Here is a 24,485-nt window from a genome sequence, read left to right on the forward strand (position 1 = left end):
AGTTATCGAGATCCAGATTGACCCTTCTCCGCAAATTGCTCTCCTTGGAGATCTGGATGTTGAGACATGGTCCAAACAGCATAGATCCCTTATTAGAAAACCATGTTACTTTGCAAATAAAACAATTGTCCTTCATTGGATGAGCCCCAGATCTCTCTCAATTGAGAAATGGAAAAGTCTCATTAATGCCAATCTGTCGTTGGAACAGGTAACATTTAAAAATAGAGGATGTATAGGTAAATTCTTACTTACTTGGTTCCCTTGGCTGGGTAGCCTACTTACAATAAGTAGGCAGTAATTTATAAATTCCATAGTTTGATAAGTGTCTGATCCCACGGTTTCCTAAGCTACTTCTTGCCACGATCTGTTGATATATACAGTGGCTTGCAAAAGTATTCGGCCCCATTGAAGTTTTCCACATTTTGTCATATTACTGCCACAAACGTGAATCAATTTTATTGGAATTCCACATGAAAGACCAATACAAGGTGGTGTACACGTGAGAAGTGAAACAAAAATCATACATGATTCCAAACATTTTTTACAAATTAATAACTGCAAAGTTGGGTAAGCATAATTATTCGGCCCCCTTTGGTCTGAGTGCAGTCAGTTGCCCATAGACATTGCCTGATGAGTGCTAATGACTAAATACAGTGCACCTGTGTGCAATCTAATGTCAGTACAAATACAGCTGCTCTGTGACGGCCTCAGTGGTTGTCTAAGAGAATATTGGGAGCAACAACACCATGAAGTCCAAAGAACACACCAGACAGGTCAGGGATAAAGTTATTGAGAAATTTAAAGCAGGCTTAGGCTACAAAAAGATTTCCAAAGCCTTGAACATCACACGGAGCACTGTTCAAACGATCATTCAGAAATGGAAGGAGTATGGCACAACTGTAAGCCTACCAAGACAAGGCCATCCACCTAAACTCACAGGCCGAACAAGGAGAGCGCTAATCAGAAATGCAGTCAAGAGGCCCATGGTGAATCTAGACGAACTGCAGAGATCTACAGCTCAGGTGGGGGAATCTGTCCATGGGACAACTATTAGTCGTGCACTGCACAAAATTGTCCTTTATGGAAGAGTGGCAATAAGAAAGCCATTGTTAACCAAAAAGAACAAGAAGTCCCGTTTGCAGTTTGCCACAAGCCATGTGGGGGACACAGCAACCATGTGGAAGAAGGTGCTCTGGTCAGATGAGACCAAAACAGAACTTTTTGGCCAAAATGCAAAACGCTATGTGTGGCGGAAAACTAACACTGCACATCACTCTTAACACACCATCCCCACTGTCATATATGGTGGTGGCAGCATCATGCTCTGGGGGTGCTTCTCTTCAGCAGAGACAGGGAAGCTAGTCAGAGTTGATGGGAAGATGGATGGAGCCAAATACAGGGCAACCTTGGAAGAAAACCTCTTGGAGTCTGCAAAAGACTTGAGACTGGGGCGGAGGTTCAACTTCCAGCAGGATAACGATCCTAAACATAAAAACAGGGCAACAATGGAATGGTTTTAAAACAAAACATATCCATGTGTTAGAATGGCCCAGTCAAAGTCCAGATCTAAATCCAATCGAAAATCTGTGGCAAGATCTGAAAACTGCTGTTCACAAACGCTGTCCATCTAATCTGACTGAGCTGAAGCTGTTTTGCAAAGAAGAATGGGCAAGGATTTCAGTCTCTAGATGTGCAAAGCTGGTAGAGACATATCCTAAAAGACTGGCAGCTGTAATTGTAGCAAAAGGTGGTTCTACAAAGTATTGACTCAGGGGGGCTGAATAATTACGCACACCCCACTTTGTAAAAAAATTTTGGAATCATGTATGATTTTCGTTCCACTTCTCACGTGTACACCACTTTGTATTGGTCTTTCACATGGAATTCCAATAAAATTGATTCATGTTTGTGGCAGTAATGTGACAAAATGTGGAAAACTTCAAGGGGGCCGAATACTTTTGCAAGCCACTGTATGTGTATACCTTTGTTTACAGCTCTCTGCCCTGCCAACTTAGTCTGATTTGGATGAGTAGTTCTCTACCTACTGGATGGGTTAGCAAAAATGCCCAAGGTGCTAGTTGTTAGTTAATGTTGTAAGACTATACTGCTATTTCGTAAAGGTTTTTCTCCTGACTTTATCCTTACTACAGTGCTTAATCAATACTTTACTACAGTTCATATGTTTTTCTATACTCCTTGACCTTCTCTACTATTTTATGGGCTGTAATTTTGGAACTATCTATCTGGACATCTGCCTCCAACAGTTCCTTTTAGAATATGATCTCATATTGCTTTGAGAATTTGTATTAAGCATTTATTATTTTTTCTTTTATGACTCTTTGATCAATGCACTGTTTGCAAGCGTTATCTTTTGATACATTCTTCAATAAAAAGAATAAAAAAAAACAAAAAACAGGAATTTGGAAAATGGGCTGGCCCCATTACCTTTCCTTTTAACCTCCCTGGCGGTAAGCCCGTGCTGAGCACGGGCTATGCCGCCGGGAGGCACCGCTCAGGCCCCGCTGGGCCGATTTGCATAATTTTTTTTTGCTGCGTGCAGCTAGCACTTTGCTAGCTGCGTGCATTGCCCGATTGCCGCTGCTACCCGCCGATCTGCCGCTATCCGTCGCGCCGCAGCCGCCCCCCCCCCCAGACCCCGTGCGCTGCCTGGCCAATCAGTGCCAGGCAACGCTGTGGGGTGGATCGGAGTCCCCCTTGACGTCACAAGGTAGACGACGTCAGTGACGTCATCCTGCCCCGTCGCCATGGCGACGGGGGAAGCCCTCCAGGAGATCCCGTTCTTTGAACGGGATCGCCTGATCTCCAATCGCGATCGGAGGGGCTGGGGGGATGCCGCTGAGCAGCGGCTATCATGTAGCAAGACTTTGTCTCGCTACATGAAAAAGAAATTTTTTTTTTTAAAAACCGCATTTGCTGCCCCCTGGCGGATTGTTAGCAAACCGCCAGGAGGGTTAAGTATGACTAAAACTCACACAGAACGACCTGGCACTAAAAATAGCTTTTTTAATCCTTGTCATCCCAGTGCCTAACCCATGTACTGGGAGGATGCCGTGGCAGCTGATTAAAGCGGAGGCGTGGCTGTTAAAGCCACCAACCTCCCTCTACTATATCGTTCAGGGGAGTGGTTTTAGCTAGTGATGTAGCCAAAAAGGGGGCAGTAATGTAGAAGTGACATGGCAGTCCCTGAGATGCGGCACAGGGGATTGTGGGAGGAGGAGTTGGGACAGCACCATATGAACCTAATGCAGCTCAGAAGTGCTTCAATTGGACTGTTCAGCCAGGGGGTGGTGTCAGATGTGAGCATAAGGGTGTTTTTTTCAGGTGTCTAACTTTAATGATCATTTAAGGCAACATAAGTTGTCAGCAGTGGCATAGTTATGGAGCTTGGGGCCCCAGTGCAACCTTTAAAAGAGACCCGGAGCATTATTTTGATATAAAGCCCCAAAACCTACCAAGGACAGTTTCAGTGACAGAAAGGTGTAATATGAGCAAGGAAACAGTTAGTTAAGGATTACTACTATTCAATGGACCTATAGAGGTGTTTATTACCAGCATAGCACCAATGAAGGAGGGCTACTAATGGGCTCCGGTGCAGTCACAACCTCTGAATCCCCTTTTGCTACGCCACTGGTTACCAGTGTGAGCACCTAGCCAGAAGCTTAGCAGAATGAAATGGAAGTGAACAGCATTTACCTTGCAACTAGCAGGCTGCATAAGTACAAACAGAGCACGCTACAGCAAGCTGCGTCTCTGGGATCTGATTCCAAGCCTCAGTGTAATAACGCTTGTGATGACTAGAGCTAGGAACATGTCACATAATGGTTGTCTGTTCCAAAATGTAACTTATCTGTTTAAGTTCAGTTACATGTATATACTGTGTATACAGCCATGTTAATAACACAAAACCTTTAATCACCAAGTCTGATTAGAAAAGCATACCTTGAAGCTACAAGCTACACAGTTACAAGCTACAAACTATACAGTTTACAAAAGTCTTAAGTGTAAACTTCTTTTTACTGAATTCTGCTGTAAAGAAAGGAAGGATTCAGGAGGTTACATACCAGCGGACTGATCCATGTATGCAGTGGTGCACGAATGCTTGACAATTTACAGGCAATCTTTCAATAAAGACCTCTATAATTTACATCATCTGCACTCTTCAGTGTGGCATATATTAAATAACTAAAGCTATCAGCATTTTAACATTTCATCAGGATGTAGGAAACACAGTACACAACAGAGCATTGGATACCAGAACTGTAGACTATTTACTGGCAAAGGTGAGCTGCAGTCAATCAGAGAGATGAGCATTCCCTGCCTGCATCCCTGGAATAAAAAAGCAGCTCTGATCAGAGGAAACAAATGGTCACCAGATAGCTCCCTGAAGGTGGAGGCTATTGTACTTTGCAGCTTACTTTCAACTGTTAAGTTATATAATATTAGCAACGGAACAATAATAGGCCCCTAACTGACAATTAAAAGAAAACTGTTTCATTATTTTGATCAGTATTTTTTAACAATTACAAGGGCCTGGAGACGCGTCTGCGAAATAAAGGTGCCAGGAAATGTAGGCACCCGGGGATAGCCGATACTAGAATATTGGTAGCATTTAACAATATGCTACTCTGTAGCAGTGGTAATTACAATAGTAAAAGATCAGTAAATGCTACCGATATTTTACTATTTTACAATTGTAATTACGATAGAACAATATCGGTAAACGTTACTGATATTTTACTACAGTACTACAGCTAAACCTAACTCTACTCTCACACAGAATCCCTTTCACCTCCGATGCCTAACCCTAACCCCCCGCCCCCCTCTGATGCCTAACCCTAACCTTTCCCCAACACCTAACTTTAAAGTGAACCTCCAGACTAAAAATCTACTCAGCAGCACTGAAAAGGCTTGGTATTTCTTTAATAGTTTCACAGCATCAGAACTTTGTTTTTCTTACATAAGGCTTATTTTTAGCTGCACAAAAGCTTAAGCTCCGCCCCATCAAAGAAAACTGCCCAGGCTTTTCTCCCTGATGCTGTGCAAAGCATGATGGGATTTGCTATGTTATTCATGTTGCCTAGCAGCTGGGAGGTGTGATCAGCACACAGAACAGTTGGAACTGTGTCTCATGCTTCCTGTCACCTCCTTTCAACCAAAAAGATGGCTGCCCTCAAGACATCAAACAGACACAGGGAGAAAATACAAACTCTGTGCAAATAGGCCCCTGGCTTGGAATTGAACCGAGGCCCATCCCTGCCAGGCGAGAGCGCCACCGTGCTACCTGTGATGTACATTTTTATCTTTTTTTTTTTCAGAAAAAGCTGATTGGGTGGCTGGGTAACTCATGTAAAAACCTGTGAGATTAAAGGGCCTCTATCACAAAAAATTGTAACATTTTTAATACTTGTAAAAACAAACAAGGAAGAAGTACTTCCACAGTAAAATGAGCTATAAATTACTTTTCTCCTATGTTGCTGTCACTTACAGTAGGTAGTAAAAATCTGACAGAACTGACAGGTTTTGAACTAGTCCATCTCCCCTTAGGGGATTCTCAGCATGGCCTTTATTCTTTATAAAGACACTCCCTGAAAAGGATTTATTCAAATATGTTGGCTAGACTCTCTGCTCGCTGCAAATTATTTCAGCATTTGGTCAGAGCATCTACCATTCACTAAGTGCTTTTGAAATAAATCCCAGGGAATCCCCCATGAGGAGATAGACTAGTCCAAAACTGGGGATGGCCCTGATTAGGAGAACTCATGGAGAAGGATGTGATCAGTTTGATCATCTAATACACTTGTACGGTCCTGATTTGCAGTGATGACTTCCTGGTTTAACACAAGATCTTGACCAGCAAATCAGAACCTTACAAATCTATCAGCTGATCAAACTGATCACATGCTTCTCCATGAGTTCCCCTAAGCAGGGCCATCCCTATCCAAAACCTGACAGAAATGTTAGATTTCTACTTCCTACTTTAAGTTACAGGAACATAGGAGAAAAGTGATTTACAGCTTCTTTAACTCTGGAAGAAATGTACTTATTTGTATGTGTTTACATTTATTTTAAATTTCATGATTTTCATAATAGTGGTCCTTTAAAGAACTCACCTGGTGCCAAGGTGACCAGAGTCAACAAAAAAGTCAACATTAGCCACAGTTTTTAATAATAAGCAACAATCAATGGAACTGGATAAAAGTGTTATATACTTCAAACAAGTACTTTGTAAAATACGTATATCCAAAAAAGCAATGCCTATCCATTAAGAGGAACATACTAATGGACGGGGAACATGTTAATTCATTTATTACCATGCTACAGTGGCAGACCAGCACAGAGCAGGCTTAGCTGACCACAAAGAGGTTATCCAACTATAAGAGAAACTAGTGAACAAGCTGCTTACATAAGGCTTCTGACAGCTCTCCTACTTGGTGGTCTACAGCATGGAACAGTTTAAAGCTTGGAAGCGACACCTCAAGTGTCAGGGATATAGGAATTCTTAATTTCTATAGGAAAACCAATCTTTTGTAGCATGAATTTGGATAAAAATTATTGCGGTAGGTAAGAAAAAAGGAAACCACCAACAAAGTGGGAAATAAAAACATGGAATAAAACCTCCTTTCACTTTATTCCATTACAAATACGGCAAATATACAGCTGCTACGTGGAGGCTCATTTCTATTATTTTGGGAACGTTGTACAGCAGAGACTTCTATGGCAGAGTGGAGAAGTTCTTTTCATGAAATTTTGAAATTACATCCTATCTGATACTTGGCTAAAATAATACAATGAATAGGACCACACTGAAATGCAACATGACTACATGAAAGCTGGTCTCAAAGCTCAGCCAAAAAATAATTCCAGCAACTATCTCCCCCATTAACCCCTTCTTGCCACTGTCTGGAGGGGGAGTATGAATCTTTAGTCATGTGATCACTGGTAATGTTGCTTCCAAGCCTGTCACAACTCTTTGCTTTACTGGAACTCTTATGGGCAGCTTCCCTTCTCTTCTTGGCATGAGGTATTGCTCCACCCACTCTCCTCCGAGAGATGAAGAAGAAAGTAGCTTCAGTGATCATGTGGTGGTAGCTTTAATCTTATATTAATGCCCATCCAAACCATACATAATAAAACAGATATCACTGCTAGCCTTCACTAGTTCTGTAGCAAACTGTGGTGCTTATCCCTACCACATTTTTCTGCAGGTAGCACAGTGTCCAGCACCCAGCACCAGTGATACCAGTTCCCATAGATTAACGGTAGGTGCATTAGCCTATGGGAGAACAGCAGTGTCTAGGAAGCAGCACATTAGTTCAAGGATTTAAAAACTTGCTGTGTAGGGAAGGAGGCTGCACCTGTTATCACCTAAAAGCTACTGACCTGCACTGGTTCTGCCTTACCATGCACATAGATTTTCCCAGCCCAGTGAGAAGGCCTCACAAATGAATTTAAACGACCCTGTATTGTACATGTGCAGATTTCTGCCACTACCACACATAAGAAACAAGAATCCTTGATTCCCTTTTTACCCTGGTTTCAGCATTGAACATTCCAGATGTTAAAGTCCAGTTCAGTAATTCCAGATTAGATCTATGTCTGTACCTTATATTATCTGAATTCTCTGCAGAGACCCAGGTCCATATGCAATTCCCTTTTTCTCCTTAGTTTTCTCCAAGTTGATATTTTTACACCTCGTCAATAAAATGCCTTTTAAACAAATGCACAAGATAATTTTGACAGTACTTTTTCTACTACTTTGGTACTTTTTTCAATTGTGAAATGCTGAAACGTTATTTAAAAATAGAAGATGAAAAATTATCACCTAGGAGAAAACTCAGGAGAAAACGTGAATTGCATATGGGCCCCAGTCTGTAACCTTTAACAACAAGATTGCCACCGCAGAGTTAGTTGGCCAGAGGCTTACCATGGATGTCTGAGGGACTGGAGAGCATGCAGTGTCTCAAGTTTCCAGCCAATCACAAAAAGGTTTGGCCTTAGCCAAGAGCAAGTCAGATATTGTGGATTGACCATGGGTGATAGTAACAGTCACAAAATCTGGCATTTGTATCACACACGCATTCAGTTTTTTCTCCAATTAGAAAAAAAAAACCTAATGGCATAAAACAAAACTGCTTGGGACTATTGATTAAAAACTCAGAAAAAAAATTGCTTGGGTCTATAAATCAAGAAATTCATCTATCTTACACCATTCAACTGTCATAAAATTGATTTAAAAATGCAGCCAATTCTAATCAACTTATTTAGATAAAAAAGGGACATTCAATCAGATTTCTCACTTAAAAAATTGTTGCATTATCTGTATAACCGATAATTTGTATTGACTTGCGGTAAAATGATTTTTTTTAATGCATAATGTGCGGCCGCCTTTAATGTGTTCCTGCTGCAGTGATATGAATGGCATTATTTTGCCAAGGTGTAAATGTAATTTCTGCAGATATTATGGATCCATCTATGAGAGAACAGAGATCCAGATAAAGCTCGTGCCTTTAGACAGTTGTGTACACCACTTGTTGACTTTGGTGAAAATAAAATTGGACATATAGGAAAACTTTATCTGATACTTATTACTGATTACAAGGTACTTCAGAGCTGTAAACTTCCACCAGTGCCCCTGTCTCCCATTTAATAGGTAGATTATTTTATACTTGCCTAAGCAGAGCATGCATATTTGGGAGTGAGGCAGCACATAAAATAACCTGAGGAATGTTGCATAAGCAGGCACATACAGACATACTGACTTTAATTTGGAAAGGGAAGCTCTGCACTTTATAATTAAAGAGACACTGAAAAAAAAAATCATAATTAAGAACAAAAAATGGTTAAGAGGAGGGAATTGCCAGGCAGGAGCTTGGTTCTACACCCCAAAGTCATTATAAACTGTATATCAGAGGAACAGAAAAAAACAGATAAGCGCTCAAACAGTTCAGTCCTAAGGTGCAATAGAGGCACCCCTGGTGTGGTCTCAGCTGGTCAAAGCAGGTATAATTGGAATGGCGTCCAGGGTTAGACACAGATCTCCCCCCAATAATGTAACGACTCACCAGATGGTGCGGCCTAGAGGGCCCGTCTGCGCAGCAGGGGTATTGGCCACCCCTCAGCCTCTCTGGCGAATCTCCACTGCTGATCCCTCTTGCTGAACCTCCAAAAAAATATATAAGAGACGCTTCACATAGCGTAAAAGGGATTAATCCCGTATTTATTAAAAAGTAGGTTAGGTTTAAAAGTGAGCGTTGCTCGTGTTACAGTACTAAAACTGCGGTGTGGGACTTAGGCTAACATGCAGCCAGCAGGGCGGAGCTACGGAGCAGCGTTGCGTCTGACGTCACCGGACGCGGTGATTGGCTGACGGGCGCCATCTTTGTTTTTGATCTGGCGGCAGGGATTTTGCTCTGCGGAGTTCATCTCCGGTGGTTGCCTCTGAGCATTTGGCTGCATGTTAGCCTAAGTCCCACACCGCAGTTTTAGTACTGTAACACGAGCAACGCTCACTTTTAAACCTAACCTACTTTTTAATAAATACGGGATTAATCCCTTTTACGCTATGTGAAGCGTCTCTTATATATTTTTTTGGAGGTTCAGCAAGAGGGATCAGCAGTGGAGATTCGCCAGAGAGGCTGAGGGGTGGCCAATACCCCTGCTGCGCAGACGGGCCCTCTAGGCCGCACCATCTGGTGAGTCGTTACATTATTGGGGGGAGATCTGTGTCTAACCCTGGACGCCATTCCAATTATACCTGCTTTGACCAGCTGAGACCACACCAGGGGTGCCTCTATTGCACCTTAGGACTGAACTGTTTGAGCGCTTATCTGTTTTTTTCTGTTTCAACTGTTTACTGATAGCGCTCCACCTCTATCTTGGTGTATTGTTTAGCCTTATCAATATTTATTTGTTGTGAAGCGCTTATATACCTGTATTCTCTATTGTATATCAGAGGACCCACATTTTTGACACTTCTAGACCCTGAGAGAGAAATCTAAACCTCGCTGGAAGCCTAGCTGCCACTTGCTGAACTGTTTGGTAAGGGACAGACTAACCCAACATCTATGAACAGTTTAAAGAATAGTCATCTACAACGATACGTGTAACTAATATCACACTGTGCACCAGTGATATGCAATGGGACATAATTAGTAACAATATTCAATAAATATAACTCACTTTAATAATACATATAATTTACCAGTTTGTGTCAAATCATAGCATATGAAGAAATATGGATAAACACAGCTTCCATTAATAAAGAAACACTACTTTATAATAATGCAATAATAGTGCGCTTATGGTGTAACGGTTATGCCTGCATATTAATGGTTAAGGATGGTATAAGAAAAATGTTTATGGTACTTACTTGGTCATCATAGCGGTACGTTAAAAACTGCTCTCCTGTAGTATCTTCCAGGAAACTCCCTTGTGGAGACAGGGCAAACTCTGGAAGAAAGTATGCTCCTTGCTCTTGATCTGCTGCAGCCTGCAAGAGTATAGTAGGATAATATATGATGAGCATCATTTAATATTATGGTACAGCTCATTTCATAATCAGTATTGCACTATGCATTATACATATTTCCTTAACCCAGTATTATGCTGAGAAGAAGGAAAATATAATGTAAGTTATCATTGACATTAGTGCAAGATGGGGTCACATGGGTTCCAGTTTAAAGGGAACCTGAAGATAGTAAAAAACTTACCTGGGGCTTCTGCCAGCCCCCTGCAGCCCCCCTGTGCCCGCACCGGTCCTCAATGATCCTCTGGTCCCCCGCCGTGGCTCAGTTTCGCTCTCTTCAATGTTGCTGTCTAATGCGCCTGCGTATCTTTCACGCAATAGATATTTTCTCGCACTGCACCTGCACAGAATGCTCCTGGCACCAGGAGCGCGAATGAGGATGCGCCAGTGGCCGTTGACTTGCAAGTCAGCGATACCGGAACTGCACTGCGGCGGGGGACCAAAGGATCATTGAGAACCGGTGCGGGTACAGGGCGGCTGCAAGTGGCTGGCAGAAGTCCCAGGTAAGTGAAAATCCTTTTTTTTTGTTGTTGTTGTTTTACCATCTTCAGGTTCCATTTAAGCAATGCTGGGTTTCTTCAAAAAAAAAGTGCGTTAAAGGAATACTGAGGTGTAGTGGTGCTCAGCAGAGCTCGAATATTCGAGTAGCTCGAATATTCGAGCTCTTTTTCAGCTATTCGAGCTCGGTATTCGAGCTCCGAATAGCTGTAGCTATTCGAATGGGCTATTCGAGAACACTCGAATAGCCCATTCACTATTCGAGCTATTCGAGCAAACCGGCGCTATTCGAGCTCGGTACCGAGCTCGAATAGCGTCATAGCCCAGATTGATGTGCTTAGAGCCAATCAGAGGGCTCCCAGGCCCTCTGACGGCAGCCAATCACAGAGGGGGACCCTGGCCAGCCCCTACCCTATAAATAGCGGCCGCCATGTTCGGGTTTTCCATGCTTGCCTGAGACTTGTACAGAGAGAGATCTGCTCCTTTGTGCTTTGGCTTAGCAAGTGCTCTATTGTGTTCATTTACCTAGCGTTTTTGCTCACCTACACCTGCCATATACACCTGTATTGTTGTTATTTAGATAGACATTGTATTTTAGTTAGTAGCTTGTGTGTTACATTAGAGACAGGCAGCTGCTGCAAGCTTACAGGTTTAGGCCTCAGGGGGGCCTTGCCTCTGTGGGCAGCTGTCCTCTGTTTATTTCTCTCATCATCTATACCAGTATTTCTGCTGTCCTTTACTAATAGTATTGTAGTTATACTGTACTAGGAGTAGGACACTCACTGACTGTCACTGTTTATAGGCTACTAGCTAGCTCCTGCGTGTGTGCACTCACTCACCGTCTGTGTGTACACACACTCTATTTCCTTCTGATTACTGATTGATTATTGTTAGTTGTACTTACTTACTACTTACTCTTACTGTACCCGTAGGGACACTCACTGTCACTGTTCATATAGGCTACTAGCTCCTGCGTGTGCGCACTCACTGTCTGAGTGTACACACACAACACACACTCTATTTCCTTCTGATCGCTGATTGATTATTGTAATTAGTTAGTTCTACTTACTGTTACTACTTACTCTTACTGTACTAGGAGTCTAGGACACTCAGTCACTGTGTTCATAGGCTACTAGCTCCTGCGTGCGTGCACTCACTGTCTGAGTGTACACACACCCACACTCCATTTCCTTCTGATCGCTGATTGATTATTGTTATTAGTTAGTTCTACTTACTGTTACTACTTACTTACTCTTACTGTACTAGGAGTCTAGGACACTCAGTCACTGTGTCCATAGGCTACTAGCTCCTGCGTGCGTGCACTCACTGTCTGAGTGTACACACACCACCCACACTCCATTTCCTTCTGATCGCTGATTGATTATTGTTATTAGTTAGTTCTACTACTTACTGTTACTACTTACTGTACTAGGAGTCTAGGACACTCAGTCACTGTGTCCATAGGCTACTAGCTCCTGCGTGCGTGCACTCACTGTCTGAGTGTACACACACCACCCACACTCCATTTCCTTCTGATCGCTGATTGATTATTGTTATTAGTTAGTTCTACTACTTACTGTTACTACTTACTTACTCTTACTGTACTAGGAGTCTAGGACACCCAGTCACTGTGTCCATAGGCTACTAGCTCCTGCGTGCGTGCACTCACTGTCTGAGTGTACACACACCACCCACACTCCATTTCCTTCTGATCGCTGATTGATTATTGTTATTAGTTAGTTCTACTTACTGTTACTACTTACTTACTCTTACTGTACTAGGAGTCTAGGACACTCAGTCACTGTGTCCATAGGCTACTAGCTCCTGCGTGCGTGCACTCACTGTCTGAGTGTACACACACCACCCACACTCCATTTCCTTCTGATCGCTGATTGATTATTGTTATTAGTTAGTTCTACTACTTACTGTTACTACTTACTGTACTAGGAGTCTAGGACACTCAGTCACTGTGTCCATAGGCTACTAGCTCCTGCGTGCGTGCACTCACTGTCTGAGTGTACACACACCACCCACACTCCATTTCCTTCTGATCGCTGATTGATTATTGTTATTAGTTAGTTCTACTACTTACTGTTACTACTTACTTACTCTTACTGTACTAGGAGTCTAGGACACCCAGTCACTGTGTCCATAGGCTACTAGCTCCTGCGTGCGTGCACTCACTGTCTGAGTGTACACACACCACCCACACTCCATTTCCTTCTGATCGCTGATTGATTATTGTTATTAGTTAGTTCTACTTACTGTTACTACTTACTTACTCTTACTGTACTAGGAGTCTAGGACACTCAGTCACTGTGTCCATAGGCTACTAGCTCCTGCGTGCGTGCACTCACTGTCTGAGTGTACACACACACCACCCACACTCCATTTCCTTCTGATCGCTGATTGATTATTGTTATTAGTTAGTTCTACTTACTGTTACTACTTACTTACTCTTACCGTACTAGGAGTCTAGGACACTCAGTCACTGTGTCCATAGGCTACTAGCTCCTGCGTGCGTGCACTCACTGTCTGAGTGTACACACACTAAATTTACTTGTGATTACTACTACTGATTATTGTAACTGCTAGTTGTACTTCCTGACTGTTAATACTTACTTACTGTACTAGGGGACACTCACTCAGTCACCTCACCAACCAACCCACTCCATTAAAGTACCCCACTTTTCACCCGCCCTTTTACAAAACTTTTGTCTATACGCCCAAAACATTGAAGATGTCTGGAAGTGGCAGCCAGCGCGGTTTGGGCAAGGGGAAGGGCAGCAAGGGAATCAGGAAGAGAGGGAGCAGCATTGTGGCAAGCCGCGGCCGCGGGCGCGCCACCATGCACAGTTCCGCAGCAGCAGCAGCAGCGTCAGTGGCTAACATTCCTCCCATAGCCACTGGCCGTGGACGCCTTGGGCGCCGCCCAGGAGGAGCATCTGCAACTCACGCTGCAGAGACACAGCAGCAGCAGCGTGTAGCACCTGCTCCCATTTTCCTCCAGCCGGGTCGGAAACGTCCCATTGAGGAAAAGGATGCAGACACTGTGGTGCAACTCATGACGGAGGATGAGCAGCCCGCCATCAGCTCTGCATCCGAGGCCTCCACCCTCACCACCACCACCACCACCACCCCTGTTCGCAGCAGCTGCCCAGCAGGGTCTGGGGAGGAGGCCAGTTCACCGTCAGTCGCCGACCTCTCATTCAGCACTCTTTTGACCCCAGGCATGATGAGTCAATTGAATGCTGTTGTTGGCGATTTGGAGGAGGAGATGCTGATGGGCACTTTGGGGGAGGAGGGATTGGACAGCAAGACTGTGGCGACAGTCAAGCGTCCCATCCATGCATCAGCAGAGGAGTTTGGGGGGTCATCATCAGAGCAGGACATGTTTCAGGAGGGGCATGATGATGATGACCCGGTGACAGACAGAGACTGGGTGCCAACACATCCAGAGGATGTCGTCCTCAGCAGCTCTGAGGAGGAGGAGGAGGATGCGGTTGTGGGCCTTGCAAGGAGGCGCATCATTGCAAGCATTGGCAGCGTCCCACAGCCTGCTGGTGTCTCAGGCTCAGCAGCAGCAGCAGCAGCATCAGCCAGTACCACCACCAGCCGCACCCAAGACCCCCCCCCCCCCCAACCACCACAGGGAAACAGGCAGCAGCGCTTCCATGCCGTAGGGGGATGTTTTTGTCACCAATCTGGCGGTTTTTCACCATGCCCACAGTGTACAGCAAGTACGCCACTTGCAACCACTGTCAGCGGAAGTTGAGCAGAGGTGCAGACCCCTTGAAGTTCAGCACCAGCTCGCTGATCAACCACCTTTCTGCGAAACACTTCCACCAGCATGAGGAGTTCCAGAGGCTGAAGGCATCTGGTGCTGGCAGTGGCACCAATCCCATCACTGCACAGCCTTCAGCAGCAGCAGCAGCAACAGCAGCCACCCGCCCTCCTGCTCCTCCAGCAGCACCAGCAGGAGTGCGGAAACGCCCTGCTCCTCCCCCCTCTGCAACTCCTGCCGCCGACACTGAGGCCTGTTCTGGCAGCCAGTCCTCATTGGCCTCCTCTGCTCCGTCTGCTGATTCCCGTGCCAGCAAAAAGGCACGCCAGAGCCTTTTGAGCGAGTCCTTCCAGGGGGTGGTTAGGGCTCTGCCTCCCAGCAGCCGTCGCGTGCGGCAGCTGAACGGCTTGCTGGCACGGGCCATGTGCTCCCAACTCCTGCCGTACACGCTCGTGCAGGAGGGGAGCGACATGCGGGCGCTGCTTGCTTGTGCAGCCCCAGACTGGCAGCTCCCCAGCAGACACTTCTTCGCCCGCAAGGCCATTCCTGCACTGCACCGCTTTGTGATGGCCAATGTGGAGCGAGGGCTGGAGCACGCGGTTGGTGAAAGGGTCCACGTCACCATGGACTCCTGGAGCAGCCGCTTCGGGACAGGCCGCTACCTGTCCTTCACTGTCCACTGGGTCAGCTTGGTGGAAGGGGGTGAGGATGGGAGAGCAGCAGCGGGCACAGCAGCAGCAGCAACACAGTGGGTGGTGCCACCCCGCAGGGTCAGGGGAACTGCAGCGGGTTCCTCCGATCCTCTGCCATCCTCCGCCACACCTGGCCAAACCCCCCGCCTCAGCAGCAGTGTGAAGGCCCGCCACTGCCAAGCGCTGCTGCACTTGGTCAGCCTTGGCAAGACCAAGCTGACGGCAGCCCACGTGTTGGCCAAACTCCAGGAGCAGGAGCGGATTTGGCTGACCCCCAGAGGCCTCAGAGTCGGAGAGGTGGTGTCCGACAATGGGGCCAATCTGGTTGCTGCCATAGACAGGGGAAACCTGACCCACATCCCCTGTCTTGCCCACGTGCTGAACCTGGTGGTGCAGAAGTTCCTGCGCACCTACCAGGGGATGGACGAGCTGCTGGAAACGGCAAGGAACGTTGTGCGTCACTTCCGGCGCTCGGCTGCAGCCTGTGCGAGCCTGGAAGACGTGCAAAAGGAGCTGGATCTGCCACGCCATCGGCTGATCATTGACGTTCCGACTCGCTGGAACTCCACCCTGGCGATGTTGGAGCGTCTGGTTGAACAGAAGCACGCTGTCAACCACTACCTTGCCCTGGCCACTGTTTCCGCAGCTCAGAGAAGGGACAAGACCAGCAACATCCCGTCCATCGTCCCCGATGATGACTGGAGGCACATGCAGCAGGTGTGCTTAGTGCTGGCTCCCTTCCTGCAGGCCACAAACATGGTGAGCAGGGACCATGCTATGGTCTGCGAGTGGGTGCCCCTGGTTTCTCTGCTGAACAGGGCACTCGATGCTTTGCTGGCACAGGGAGCGGCAGCCTTGGACCAGCAGGAGCGGCAAGCAGCTGCACAGTCCACCTCTGAGGGGGAGGAGGAGGAGGACTTGGTGGAGGTCCCTGACCTGGCTGCTGATGAGGGGGATCAGCGCAGTGCAGCTGAGTTGGTGCGGGGGTGGAGAGAGGATGAGGCAGCAGAGGAGGAGGATGAGGAGGACAGCACTGACGTCGATGTGCCAGCAGACGTGGCCCGCCTCTTCCCAATGGCAGCGCACATGCTGACGTGCCTGCGCAGGGACCCCAGGGTGATCCAGATGAAGCAGAGGGAGGACATCTGGATCAGCATGATGTTGGACCCACGCCTCAAGGGGAAGTTGAGCCAGTTCCTGCCGCCTGCAGGAGGAGACCCAGCGCAACAAATAAGGAGCTTGCAGCAGGCCCTTGTTGAGCGCTTGGAGGAAGCCTTCCCCCAGCCTTCCACCCCCACTGTCCAGCAGCCAGCACAGAGGCAGCAGCAGGTGCCTGCATCCAGCAGCAGCAAGCGCCCCACAGACCTGCTGTCTCTCAGCCACGAGCTCTACAGGACTGTAGAGGCTCCGGCAGCAGTGACTAGAGAGGAGATGCATGCAGCAGCATCCTCCTCCGGTCACAGCCAGCGCCTGACCCGCATGGTGGCTGACTACATGGGGTCCTACAGCGGGCTTGACAGCGATGCCCCTGTTGATCCCATGGAGTATTGGGTCAAGCGCATGGAGATCTGGAGCGAGCTGGCGCAGTACGCCCTGGAAGTGCTGTCCTGCCCCCCTTCCAGCGTGCTGTCCGAGCGCTGCTTCAGTGCAGCTGGTGGCGTGGTCACCGAGAAACGCTCACGTCTGTCTCACAAGTCTGTGGACAGACTGACGTTTCTCAAGATGAACCAGGCGTGGGTGGAAGGCGAGTTCCTGGCCCCTGTTGTCGGCGAGAGGGGGACATGAACTGGCTGCCGGAACTTAGTACCATCGTTAATGTGCCTTACCACCCTTTACCACCTCCTGGCTCCTGCTCACTAAGCCAGCCTGGTTCACTTTGACTATTACGTCGCCTGCAGCCACACATTTCACACCTACAGTGGGCTGCTGCTGTGTACTGCCCTTCTGCTGTCTGTCTGTGTTTCCCACTGCCAGGGTACACAGAATTACCGTCTGCTGCCACTCTGCCACCAGCTATTACGTCACAACAATAGCTGCTCACACTGCTCCTCCATTCCTCCTGCTGCTGCTGTCTGTCTGTGTTTCCCACTGCCAGGGTACACAGAATTACCTTCTGCTGCCACTCTGCCACCAGCTATTACGTCAAAACAATAGCTATATTGGTTGTAAAACCAAAACCAAAAAAAACCAATAAAAAAAAAAAAAGGTTTAATTTTTCTGAGGTGCCCGGGTTGAAAACTGTGTTGTCCCAGTTGTGTATTGGACACAATGTGGGCTGCACGACCGCTGTCTGGGACCTCCTGTTGTGTTTATTTACAGCCCTGGTATCACCGCTAGGTACCAGGGCTATTATGTCACGCTGCCTACCTGCTGCCACACTCACACTGCTCCTCCATTCCTCCTGCTGCTGCTGTCTGTCTGTGTTTCCCACTGCCAGGGTACACAGAATTACCGTCTGCTGCCACTCTGCCACCAGCTATTACGTCACAACAATAGCTGCTCACACTGCTCCTCCATTCCTCCTGCTGCTGCTGTCTGTCTGTGTTTCCCACTGCCAGGGTACACAGAATTACCTTCTGCTGCCACTCTGCCACCAGCTATTACGTCAAAACAATAGCTATATTGGTTGTAAAACCAAAACCAAAAAAAACCAATAAAAAAAAAAAAAGGTTTAATTTTTCTGAGGTGCCCGGGTTGAAAACTGTGTTGTCCCAGTTGTGTATTGGACACAATGTGGGCTGCACGACCGCTGTCTGGGACCTCCTGTTGTGTTTATTTACAGCCCTGGTATCACCGCTAGGTACCAGGGCTATTATGTCACGGCGAGCTGCCTGCCTCATTGACTGCCTGCTGCCACACACTCATCCTCCTCCTCCTGCTGCTGAATTTACCTCCTGCTGTCTTTGTGTTTCCACTGCCAGGGAGCACATACAATGGCGCTTCCAACATGCGTGCGCCCACCAGCTATTTGTTACGCTCAAAAATAGCTGCATTTCTTTAAAAAAAAATTTGAAAAGAGAAATACGTGAAGAAGAAGAAGAAGACGATATTGAAAAAGAAGGAGAAGGAGAAGATGAAGAAGAAGATGAAGAAGAAGATGAAGAAGAAGAAGATGAAGATGAAGAAGATGAAGATGAAGAAGAAGAAGAAGATGAAGAAGAAGAAGATGAAGAAGAAGATGAAGAAGATGAAGATGAAGAAGAAGAAGAAGATGATGAAGAAGATGAAGAAGAAGAAGAAGAAGATGAAGAAGAAGAAGATGAAGAAGAAGAAGATGAAGAAGAAGATGAAGAAGATGAAGAAGAAGATGAAGAAGATGAAGATGAAGAAGAAGAAGAAGATGATGAAGAAGAAGAAGAAGAAGAAGATGAAGAAGATGAAGAAGAAGAAGAAGAAGATGAAGAAGAAGAAGAAGAAGATGAAGAAGATGAAGAAGATGAAGAAGATGAAGAAGAAGATGAAGATGAAGAAGATGAAGATGAAGAAGATGAAGATGAAGAAGATGAAGAAGATGAAGAAGAAGAAGAAGATGAAGAAGAAGAAGAAGAAGATGAAGAAGAAGATGAAGAAGATGAAGATGAAGAAGAAGAAGAAGAAGATGAAGAAGAAGATGAAGAAGATGAAGATGAAGAAGAAGAAGAAGATGATGAAGAAGAAGAAGAAGAAGAAGAAGAAGATCTAGAAGAAGATTAAGAAAGATAAAGAAGAAGAAGAACAAGTATATACAGTAACACTACACTACTGAACCAAATTAAGGACACAACTTCTCTTTCCACATTTTTTTTTAAAGGAACATCCCCACATAATCACTTGCTGTTGTTACTTGGAAAAAAAGATGTTTCTTGCATCATTCACCCTCAAAACAAGTGTTGGAAGCTATTTTGGGCCAATTCGAATAGTCAGCTCGAATAGTGAGCTCGAATACCGACTCGAATAGTGAGCTCGAAGTCCGAGGTCGAATCGAATAGTAAAAAATATTCGACTCGAATATTCGACTGACCTCGAATAATTTACTATTCGAATTCGACCAAATTCGAATTTTTAAAAGGGGTATTTGAGCACCACTGCTGAGGTGAAAATAAACTGATTCTAAAAATTAATTTTTGAGATATCCCACTGTTTTATTTATGTATTGTCTCTGCTCATTGACACAGTCATTGAAGCATGCCAGAACTAAAATCTATGACCTATTGACCCTTTTTATCTCTTTCCTGCTCTCAGAAGCTGTACCCTGCAAGCAAAGTGTTTTGTGGCTGTAATTCCATATCAGTGAGGGTTACACTATAGTCTAACTAGGTCCTAGGTAAGGGGACTGCATAAAGTCATGCAGTCCCCTTAGATTAATAATTCCTACTGTAGATCTTCTTCAGTCAACCATTACATCTGTTATAGAGAAGTGGAGTGGAGGAGTTCTAGCGAGAAACACCAACAACTACAACATCAACAACAACAACAAAAATCAGTATGCTACACAAGCTCACTGCACAGGGCCCACAGCAGAAGTGTACAATGTAAAAATCATCCACCCCCAATTGCATCACTTATTACCGAATTGTATTATTCCTTTTGTTTATATTATACTGACACGTTTTTTGCAGTGCTTTTGGGCCCTTTTCCACTAGCTGTGATCCACTTCTAAATGCGTATTACAGCCATTTTGCCAATCGCAATAGCACAGCGATTTACATATTGGTGCTCATTTTCCATTGGTGTGATTTGTTTTTCCATTTATTGTAGCACAAACACAGCAAGTGGAAATTGCAGCTTGCACGATCGCAATGCAGCACGATTGCGCTTGCATTCACGCTTCCCTGTGGAGGAGAGCCCACGGGCTCTTAACATCAATTTCAGTGAGTGGATCTCACTATCAAATGTTCCAACCAAATTATAGGATCAATTTTGAGGTAAGCCAGTTAAGTGATTAGCATGTTTTTGGGTTGAGAAAGGAACCTGGGGTCCCTGGAGGTAATGCATAGCAAAGCACAGGAAGAACATAGAACTCCACACTAAAAGTTTCCTCGTCTCTAATGTGGCAAAACAAGAGTACTAATCGTTTAGTCAACATGCTGCCCAAATTCCAAACTACCTCTGAAAGCAACTGTCGTCATAAACTTAATTAGGTGGATTTTTGTGGTTGAACAGCTGCACAAAAACCTAAGACCACCATATGCAATATCCAGCTCTAGCTGAAGTGGTGCAAGCTGCTTGCTGCCATTGGATTCAGAAGCAGTGGAAATATGTTCTTTGGAAGTACAGAACACTATTTACCATTGGCAGTATGAAGGACAAATTAGAATTGTGCAGATGCCAGGAGAATGCTGCCTGTCTGGATTCACACTGCCAATTATTAAGTTTGGTTTAGAGGTTCTTGGTCTGTTTTCCATGGTTTGGACCAAGTGTCTTAACTCCAATGGAGCACAGTCCTGATCCTATAGCATCAATTTCTATTTTGGAGATTCCTACACTTCCATCTTTTTGGCATTGTTTGTAATTCCACATGACAATGCTGTTGTGCTGATTCTGGTGTAGAGAAACTTGGCTGGCCTGTACAGATTCAGACCTTAAGTGGGACATCCTCTGCAAACCGGCTGCACCGCTCCCATATGTGCTTGGGGTCACTGGTGATTTGCTGTATGAATGAAACGTCTCTTTCACCATATTTCACACTCTGGTGTAAAACTTTCAGAAACAGTGGAAATCATTGCAATAGCAAAAGTGGTAGCAACTGCAAATGAATGCACATGCTTTAGAAATGTTGAAAATGTATGATTAATTTAGCGATTTAAATATTAATTACGTTGATACAGAAGGATCCAGATATTAAGGGTTGGAAGATCGGAGATACTGAAAAAAAAAAGTGTTGGCCTATGCCGATGATCTATTGTTGACCTTGTGTGATCCCTCTACGTCAATTGAGAATTTGCAATATCATAGATCAGTTTTGTTACTTTTCTAATTTTAAAATAAATAACTCTAAATCAATTTTGTTGAACTTAGGCTGTAGTTTTGATGAATTAGAAAGAATTAGGACTGAATATCAATTCAACTTGGGTAATACAAAAATTAAATATTTGGGGATTAATATTTGTGTAGATTTTAAAGATCTATTTCAAGAAAATAATATAGCAACTCAAAATCAATGTATACATTTAATGCAAATTATGGAAAAATCCCCATTGAATGTTATTGGAAAGATAAATTACATTAAGATGAAAATACTTCCTAAAATAAATTTTATTATGCAAAATTTCCCTATTGCGGTCCCACAATCCTGGTTCTCCAATTGGTGTAGTGTATTCCAGAATTTTATTTGGGGAAAAAGTAGACATAGAATAGCCTGGAAAGTGATCTGTCTTTCAAAGAACATGGGTGGGATAGGAGTTCCAAACATTCAGCATTACTATAGAAGTATTCAGCTCGACAGATTATTAGAGATAAAAATAAATGATCCGAATAAAATGTGGTGTCAGGGGGAAAGTGATTTAATTAATTTTTCCCTAGTAGAATCTTGGCATTTAACTACAGTCCAGAAAGTGTTAACCAAGGTATCTCACCCTCTTTTGGCTCCTACTCTCCACTCTTTTATAGAATTATTAGCCTTGATGGAAAAAAAAGGCTATTTCTTTATTAACCACTATAGGTAATAACCCGGATTTTGTACCCGGTCTGGAAAAATGCTGGTATAGAAGGAGTGGGCTCAGTCCGTTCACAACACTCTGTGAACTTGTAAATCAAGATAATATTGAATCAAAAATAGAGAATAATAGTAATTTATGGTATTATCAACTGCACAATTATTTATTAAGTATAAGAGGGAAAATTAGTGAACAACTAAATTTATTTGAAAAATGTTTTCACTTTGCTATAAAACAAAAAAAATCAATCTCCCATATGTATGGTTTTGTTAGTGAATTTTTCGACTCAACTCTCCCTTGTTATTGTAATTCATGGGAAAAAGAACTAGATTTAGGGAAAAAGAACTAGATTTAGGAAAGGAACTCGATTGGACAAACATTTTTAAGTACACATGGATAACACAGAATCCCAGATACCAACTTATCAATTATAAGATAATAGCAAGATGGTACATTTCACCAACTAGACTAGGGAAAATTAAAAAAAAGCAATATAGACAAACTGTGTTGGAGATGCAATGCGGAGACTGGATCACTTAATCATATGTGGTGGACTTGTCCAATTATTGAAAATAAATGGAATGAAATCGAATCATTTTGTAATGGACGTGTTCCAAATTCATGCAGATTGAATAATTATACCATAATCTTTGGAGATATAGGTGAGGGGGAAGCAGGACTAAAGAACACTATAACTATACCAGCAGTAACAGTTGCTAAAAGATTAATAGCCCAAAACTGGAAAAAGCAGAACCCTTTAGAAATAGAAGAGTAGATACAAGAATTAACCAGCTTCCTTGAATTAGAAGAGTGGGAGTCAAAGGAGTCAAATGAGTTAAATGAAACTAGTTCAAACACGAGATTATATATCTGGCGTCAAATTTGGTCTAAAATTGAAATATTGAAATATTGAAATATTAAAGGAGAAGCAGATACAAAATTGATTTATATAACCTTATATACGTAATCCACAAAACTTGAAGGTCCAAGCATGGTGGGGAGATTATGGACGATCTATGGGCAAAATTAGACCTATGGGTTAGGTAGCATGGAGAATGTTTGAGTGTAAAAGAATGTTGATTGACAGGAGGAAGTGAATGTTTGATTATGTTGATGGATGAAAATTTTTCTTAGAAAAAGCATAATGAAGAAGATATAAGAGAGAGAAAACCAATGATGATAGTACAGCTCAACACAGGAGCACAGCAATGAAGCTGTTGAGCAGGTGACTAATCTGAGGGAAAAAAAATTTAAAAAAATGTATGATTAGCTGTTATGGTCTTTATTTTTATGGGCCATGGCCCCACCGTGCTGCTAGTCCAGATGATTTGATTAACCAGCACATGTGTTAATTGTTCAGTGATCTGATAGTACCGCTCCCTGGTGCAGCTCATTTACATGGTATGTACAGGGCAGAAAGGTGCATGCTTGCTGGTCTCACAAGGAAAAGGGTCATTTGATTTTAATTTTTGTATTAACATACATCCTGCAGTAACCCTGTATAATGGAAGGTACATGGCTGTGATAGCAGCCTTTGACCTACATTAAAGTCCAGTTTTCGTATGATAAACCAACATGTAAAGATCATTACAGCTTCAACCTTAAATTTCACATGAAAATTCCCAGGCACCAGAAAAGTAGCTAAAAGTGTAGGTTACTAATATATCAAACAAGCAAACTGTCTAATCTGATTAAGTGACTAAGTTGTAGATCTCTGATTTGCTGGTTGCTATCCTGTAATGATGTCTTAACTCCACTACTTAAAGAGACTCTGTAACAAACCTTTCAGCCTTAGTTCTTCTATCCTATAAGTTTCTTTGCCTGTTCTAATGTGCTCTGGCTTACTGCAGCCTTTCCTACTTGCACAGTGGCTGTGTTATCTCTGTTATATGATCTAATCTGTTTCCTTCTGTCGGCACAGTCGGGCTAAAGCTGGAATGTGTGGAATGTGCAGGGCTGCTTGTGATTGGTAGAAGCTATACACACCCCCTCCAGGCCCCCTGCAGACTCTGTATGACTCACACACTCTGCTTATGTGAGCCTATCAGAAGCTGGTTAGTTTGTTTGTAAACACTGCCTAAAATGGTTAATTACAAGCCAGGTTTGCAGCAGAGAGTGGCAGAAACAGCACAGAGGGGCCCAGGAGAACATAATGAATAGAATGGTATGCTTTTTGCTGTAAAAATGTTAGAGTACAGATTCTCTTTAAGTTGGGTACAATATGAAACAAGTATCTTAAAAAATACAAGTTGCTATGCTATGTTGGCGGGGTAAGAGCCATTGGTGTAGTGCACAAACAGCATCACTGAGGGGGCAGAATCAGCGGGGAG

General features: G+C 44.2%; 1 protein-coding gene across 4 annotated transcripts in view; it reads right to left on the reverse strand.

The window, feature by feature from the left end:
- The window catches only part of ADAMTSL3 (ADAMTS like 3), a 697,881-nt gene that overhangs the window by 516,844 nt on the left and 156,552 nt on the right, over positions 1 to 24,485 (reverse strand). For all 4 annotated transcript variants that reach the window (XR_011030288.1, XM_068275326.1, XM_068275327.1 and 1 more), the window contains exon 3: positions 10,391 to 10,510. Coding sequence is in view for 3 of the 4 variants with exons in the window: in XM_068275326.1 (XP_068131427.1) it covers positions 10,391 to 10,510 (120 nt within the window). In the remaining variant the exon portion in view is untranslated. The remainder of the gene's footprint in view (positions 1 to 10,390; positions 10,511 to 24,485) is intronic.

Source organism: Hyperolius riggenbachi, chromosome 3 (assembly GCF_040937935.1).
Source record: "Hyperolius riggenbachi isolate aHypRig1 chromosome 3, aHypRig1.pri, whole genome shotgun sequence".
NCBI classification, from domain to species: Eukaryota; Metazoa; Chordata; class Amphibia; order Anura; family Hyperoliidae; genus Hyperolius; species Hyperolius riggenbachi.